The 6,894-nt window shown below is 34.5% G+C and overlaps 1 protein-coding gene across 1 annotated transcript; it reads right to left on the bottom strand.

The window, feature by feature from the left end:
• Positions 1 to 270: 270 nt before the first annotated feature.
• On the bottom strand, positions 271 to 1,720 carry LOC104210069 (uncharacterized). The gene has a single exon (XM_009758874.2). The coding sequence runs from the start codon at positions 1,577 to 1,579 to the stop codon at positions 626 to 628; it is 954 nt and encodes a 317-aa protein (XP_009757176.1). The 5' UTR covers positions 1,580 to 1,720; the 3' UTR covers positions 271 to 625.
• Positions 1,721 to 6,894: the final 5,174 nt, after the last annotated feature.

The raw sequence follows: 6,894 nt of genomic DNA, 5'->3' as shown, positions 1-6,894 counted from the left end.
GTCATCATTACCGTTATCATGAAAAATATTGTATTTCAAAATTTAGTCTTTTATATATGGATTAGGGGAGCTGAGGTGGCGTGCCATGTGGCGACCTCATCAAATATCAGTGCCACGTAGGATTGAACGTCCACCTTGGACAAACTTAACAGAAAATGGTATATTTGAACTAATAGTATTACGACGAGGTATATTTGGACGCAAAATATAACGAAGAATATATTTAGCCCTTTGCCGATATTTAAAACCATGTAAATATTAGTACATAAGTAAAAACAAAATACATGTACGTGATGTCCATAATAAATAAACTGAATAAAGAGACCTTTACAAATTACAACTTTCAAATAACATTGGAGAAGAAGATTCCACCTATACTAAATTTATCTTTCATTTATGCCCCCTTTTACAAGCATCCCTTAAACTAAAAACCAACAAATACAAACCACACAAATCTTGAACCAAATTCCCTCTTTTTTGTTTTTTTTCTTTTCTTTTTTAATTTCAAAGCCTACAATTATTTTATTGTGAGCTTAATTAAAACCAAAAATAAACAAACACCCCCACCTAACCCTAGTCTTATTTTTGTACACATACCTTTTTTCAATTATCATTTCTTTCCTTTTCACCTTTCCATATCTGATGGTGATGCAAATATTTTCCCCATTTCAAGAAACCTATTTGACTCAACATTATTTTTGCTTGTTTTCTGAGCTTCAACATCCTCCAAATCATCTTCTTGTTCCTCAAATTTGCTATTCAAAGATTGATACTCAACTTTCTCTTGGAAACTCTTGATCATAACTAAGTAAAGTGTGACACAAAAAATTGTGATCCCAACTAAATACCAACTAAATTGAATATTTACTAAAGATTTTGCTCTTTCAAGATCTTCATGATTATGGCACCTAACCACTTTATGACCTTCTTCTAAGTTTATAAAACAGCCTTTTGGGATAAATTTAGGTGTCCAAAGCATAAATCCCATGACCATAAGCCAAATTCCTTGAAACATAATACTATAAGATCTCACAAAACTATTCAAGAAACTTTTAGGAAAAGGAATTCCCAAAAGTGTAGTGGCTAAAGATACAAAAATAACAATTTGGAGTAGCCAATGGTATTGTCCTTCAACTCCCATATGGTCAGTAGAATGAAGATGGAAAAGAAGAAGTTGTTGACCAAAAGCAATAGCTCCAAGAAATTGTGTGAGCTCATATTTTGCATGGGGTGAAGGTGTAATTTTGTCAAAGATTATGGTAAAAAGTGCGTAAACAAAGAAAGTTAGGGAAATATTTGAATGTTCAAAATTGTGTAGATGGTTAGAAGGGATAGTTCCATCAAAATCTAGAGGTTGGTGTTTTTTAGGACCAATAAAAAGTTCCATAGATATAGAGGCTAAGCAACTACCCATAATCAAGAAAAGTTCCAAGTACCTAGTTCTTGGAGTTGGAAACCATGGCAAAGAAATGTAGGATTTTGGGTGCAAAGCATGTAACCTAATATGGTTAATCAAATGCCAAATACCAAGTAAAAAGAAGCCAAATCCTGGTGCTACATGCCCTACCAAAGTACCCATTTTTTGCTTGTTTTCTTGGTCTAGCAAAAGTTGCAAAAATAGCCCTTTTTAATTCTTCTTCGTTTTGGAGATAGTTAGAGGTATATGGTAAAGAAGGGGGAAAGTCGTTGTACAAAGTGGAGTGATGGAAAAGAGAGGGAAATGAAAGGGGGGTTATATAAAGGGTAGGTTTGTACAAAAGTTAAGAGAATTGTGAAGGTCTAGAGACTTCTATTAGGGGTTGAAAGTTGAAAATTTTGGACTTCTTTTGGTTGGGGTGGGGGTGGGGGTGGGTTAAGACTTAAGATGGGTTTTTTTAGGTGGCTTGAGGAATAAGAGTACAATTAAAATTTGGCATTAAGAAGAGTTGACCAAAGATTTATCAAGTTTTTAGCAGTTGGCCATGAGGCTGAGGTGGCTATTTTGTTTTCTAGAAGGGCTAGTTTTCTAATGTTCCAGTAATTTAAAAAATAGTCTCTTTTATCACGTTTCTTCTTCCATTTTCATCCAAGTGCTAGAATTTTTCTTTCTGTCACTATCAGAGATTTATTTTGTGTTTTTATAGCATCTAGTTTTGTTATGAAGATTGGGGCAGTAATTATTAATTGAAAAACTGCTCCAAAGTTTATCTAAACATTTATGAAAATATTAAATGTATGTTATCATCTTTCCATGGTTGTGAATATAACCAAATTGTTCAGGATTCATGTGTTTGGTTTTGAGGAAGCATTTTTATTCTATATGAATAAAATAACGTATAAAACACTTATAATATAATATTGTATTCTTTTAACAATAATTTCAACTATTTTTGCCCCCCCTCCCCCCACCAAAACCCCCCAAACCCACAATCATATATGTTTTGTTCAGGATTCATGTGTTTGGTTTGGGGAAGTATTTTTATTCTATATGAAAAAAATAACGTTTAAGCACATAATAAAATACTTATAATATAGTGTATTCTTCTATGAGTTATTTTAACTATCTTCGCTTTCCCCCCCTTCAATAATATATATTTAGTTGAAATTTATACTTACATTAATTGGTTATAGCAAGAAAGGATAGTCATGCGAGAAATTTATAAATAAAAGAACAGATTAGTGTTTGTATGCGGATAAACAAGGCTCGGTAGCTATTGGCCTGAAATTATTCCAACGTCTACATAAGCATTTATGAAAACATTTAATATACATTTTAGTCTTTCCATGACTGTGATCATAAGTATATTGTTCAGGATTCATGTGTTTGGTTTTGGGATATATCATATCATATCATACTATATTATAAGCACGAACACTTTTAGGTGAAGTTAGTTTACTAAAATATCCTTCAAAAGTTGAAAGACCATTTTACCCTTCACTAAACACTACTCCTATAAAATTATGTTTTTGTTAAATTATTTTTTTCCCAACTATTAAATAACAAATCTAGTTACAATGAACATGGCTAGAATCCTACTACTAAATGCTTCTATTGCTAAAGTGAATGCAGTAAAAAAAACATATGTATTCAGTAAAGATTTTTGGGTTTTATTTGTCATTATGTCTTCTCTATCTCATCCGTTAAGAAAATCGTATGTTACAAATTTAAAATTATAATTAATTCTCTTATCTACTAAACAAAATATATTATTAACCTATTCTCCTAAAATTCCTCTATTTTTCTTCTTTTACATTATGTTTCTCGGGTTTCCTGCAATGACCCGACCTGTCGTTATAAGAACTAGCGTCTCGTACAATAGCTTAAGACCTCGAGGAGCTTCGTAATATGCATTATGGCCTGCATGTATGGTCAAGTTTGATTTTTCGTAAGATTCAGAGTTAAATATAAAGAAAATCAAAATTTATTTTTGAAGCAAATGGAAAGAGTTGACTGAAGAGTTGACTTTTGAGGAAAAGACCCCAAATTAGAATTTTAATGATGTCAATAGCTTCATATGGTGTTTTCAGACTTCGACGTGTGTCCGAATTTGGATTTGGAAGTCCACAGGACAATTCGGCGCATTTTGGCGAAATAAGAAAGTTGACGTGTTCTAATTATATTATTTTATATGCGGAAGAGGTCTATTACCATTATGAATACCAATTGGATATGATAGCAAGTTACGAGGCGTACTATAAGATATATGGGGTCTAAGGAAAGTCCTAAGTCTAAGCCAAGTTGGAAAAATTCATAATATACTAAAGTTGCAAATGAGTACGCACAAGATCTCACTTTGAATGAGCATATCTACATGTATATAAGGATTTGTGTGATGCACAACCTATCAAATTAAAGCTCTTTGGGTCTAGTTTCCAAAACATCAAACTGTTCGTCATTTGGAGGTGCATACAGAAAGTTATGACCAATTTACCGGACCTGTATCATAAGCGCGCCCAGGCGCGCAGCCGCCGATTCGAAAGTTTTCTGCCTGTGAGCGCGCCGGGAGCGCGGCAAGGCACGTAAAATCCCTATAATACCCCCGGGCAGTGTAAAAACCGAAGGGGTCCGAAATTTCTTCCATTTTTGGTCATTCAAGCTTGGATTTGGGCGATTTCAAAGGGGATTTTTTCATGATTTCGACTTGGGTAAGTGTTCTATATCCGGAAGTGATTATATTTCATAAATCCATATCAATATTAATTGTTTATTTCGGATTTGGATGAAAGAAATTGTAGTTTTTGTAAAACTTTCCAAAAATGAAAATTTAGGATTTGAAGGTCCATTTGACATCGGAATTCGATAATTTTTGTATGATTGAACTCGTATCGGAATGGGTTGTTGGATTTTATGAGTTTTGTCGGATTCCGAGACGTGGGACCCATGGGCAATTTTGAGCTAAATTTCGGATTTTAATTCGGAAAATGTGTAAATTCATATGGAATTAGTTCCTACGATTCGTGTTGAGTATTTTGAATTATTTATGACTAGATTTGAGAATTCCGGGCACGAATTCGCGAGGCAAAGGCTTGTTGGAATCTTGAATTGGTTGCAAAGCGAGGTAAGTATCTTGCCTAACCTTGTGGGGGGGGGGGGACTTTCCCCTTAGGATTTGAGTCTTTTGTGTTGATTGTAGTTCGTGTACACGAGGTGACGAGTGCGTACTCGGACTTAATTATGGAGAATTGGAATTTTAGGGTTCTTAGGTTCTTATATTCACTATGGATGGAGTTATTCTTGATATGACCGAGTTCCTACTTATTAGTTTCGTCTCTACATGCTTAATTGAAATTAATTGTTTCACGATTTACTCTTATTACCTAATTGACTCCTATTTGACTTAAATCAAGAGTTTTGTCTCTCCTATTGTCATGTTATATTTTCATAACTACTTGACTCGTGTTGATTTCCTTATTATTGACTTGTATATTGTGGGATCGTTGCTACATGTTTGTTTTTTCGTTGTTGAATTGTTCCATTTATGCCAGTATTCTTTTCTGTGGTTATTCCTTTGAGCTAGTTCTACCATTTTCTCGTGATTTATAGCCCCTGAGTTAATTTACTTGTCTTACCTTGTATTATTGTCATTTGTTGTTGTTATATGTATTGCGGTGATGTTCGATCCTTCTGTTGTGATGTAACTGTTGATTCCGTTGGTTGCGTTGTGTATTTATTTGGGACTACGGATGTGAGATTTTTGGTAGATCCCCCTTGTCTGTTTATTTGGGACTACAGATGTGAGATTCCGGTAGATCTCCCTTGTCTGTTTATTTGGGACTACGGATGTGAAATTCCGGTAGATCCCCCTTGTCTGTTTATTTGGGACTACAGATGTGGGATTCCGGTAGATCCCCTGCACAGTTATATGGAACTATGAGAATACACACGGTAAATTCCCCCAGTACTGGGTATTTACATTTGGGACTACGGATCGGGATTTCGGTAGATCCCCGCACATTTATGAGTTGGACTATGGGACTGCACTCGGGAGATCCACTGTATATTTATATTTGGGGACTACATGACTGTATCCTGGAAGATCCCCGGTTGTATCTCTGTGTTGAGTTGTACTCCTTCCGTGATTATTTTGTCTCTGATGTAATTGTTGTTATCAATTCAAGTGTTTTAACAGTTTAGATTCCTTTACTGATGTGATCCTTTGTGTTGGAATCCATAGTGTTTACAATACCTCGCCTTATATCTTTTATATATATTTCAATACTTCGAATTTCAACAATTGTTACATTTTTAACTCAATTGATTTTTCAACTAAATGTTCCTTAAACCGTTTGAGGTTGTATTTTACTTGAAAAGAAATTTCTACTAAGTTAATTTATTAAATCCCTTGTTGAAGGTAAAAATCATCCGATGTTGTATTTCAATTGAAAAGGGTACCTTCTTTATTCAAATGATTTCTAATAATAACTTTATCTTTTCTTGTTGAGTTCCTAGTTGGTTTATACAATGTACCGTACTTTATGCTATGTAAATGAGACTCCTTGAACATTCTTAATTGTATTGGGTTATGGGCCCTATGAACTGAGTAACATGAGAACGTTGTTGCGCAATGTGAGACAGAAACATGTGGGCACCGGGTGCCGGAAAAAATATGACGATTTTATTTAATGACACTTGAGTTGCCCATGCGGCTGTGATAGAATATGGGCACGAGATGCCGTGAAAACATGAAAGTGGGCTGAGACCTATATTATTTATGATTATGAAATGAGACGTCACAAGGTGACCTTTACTCGAAAGAAATATATTTGAAAGATGTTTATTTGAAGGAAATATATTCGAAACATATTTATTGGAAAGTATTATATCTTAGAGATTATTACTTGAAGGATTTATAGGCGAAAAGTTTATATTTGAAGGACTTGACTAATTGATTACACTTGTATTCATTATTCGCTGAGCAATATTTATGGTATTCTTGTTGCCCTGCTATTTATGTCACTGGTTGAATAATGTTGTCATCGTTGTTAATTGCTTCCTATTATTTTTGTATGTTATATTGCACAGGTTATTAGACTAGTGAGTGTCTTGACTGTACCTCGTCACTACTCCACCGAGGTTAGTCTTGATACGTACTGGGCACCGCCGTGATATGCTCATACTACTCTTCTGTACATTTTTTTTGTACAGATCCAGGTAATTGATCGTTAGTGGTTGTACGGATCGTTGCGATGGAGACTCAAGGTAAACCTGTTGCAGCGTTCGCAGGTCTCGGAGTCACCTTCAATTGTAATTGTTCAGAGTTATGTAATTTGAAGTTAGTGAGTATCAATGTTAATTTTGTAAATGTTATGTTTACCTAGTTTAGAGACTAGGTGCCATCACTGTAAGCACATGATTTTTGCTCCACGGACAATCACTCCAAAATACAATCATTGATTCCTCGTTGTACAATTTTT

This window comes from Nicotiana sylvestris, chromosome 11 (genome assembly GCF_000393655.2).
Source record: "Nicotiana sylvestris chromosome 11, ASM39365v2, whole genome shotgun sequence".
Taxonomy (NCBI): Eukaryota; Viridiplantae; Streptophyta; class Magnoliopsida; order Solanales; family Solanaceae; genus Nicotiana; species Nicotiana sylvestris.
Note: the sequence above shows the minus strand (reverse complement) of the source record. Positions and strands in the feature narration are given on the sequence as shown.

Excerpts from the sequence above, each read along its gene's own strand:
- LOC104210069 (XM_009758874.2), bottom strand. The coding sequence starts at position 1,579 with ATGGGTACTTTGGTAGGGCATGTAGCACCAGGATTTGGCTTCTTTTTA.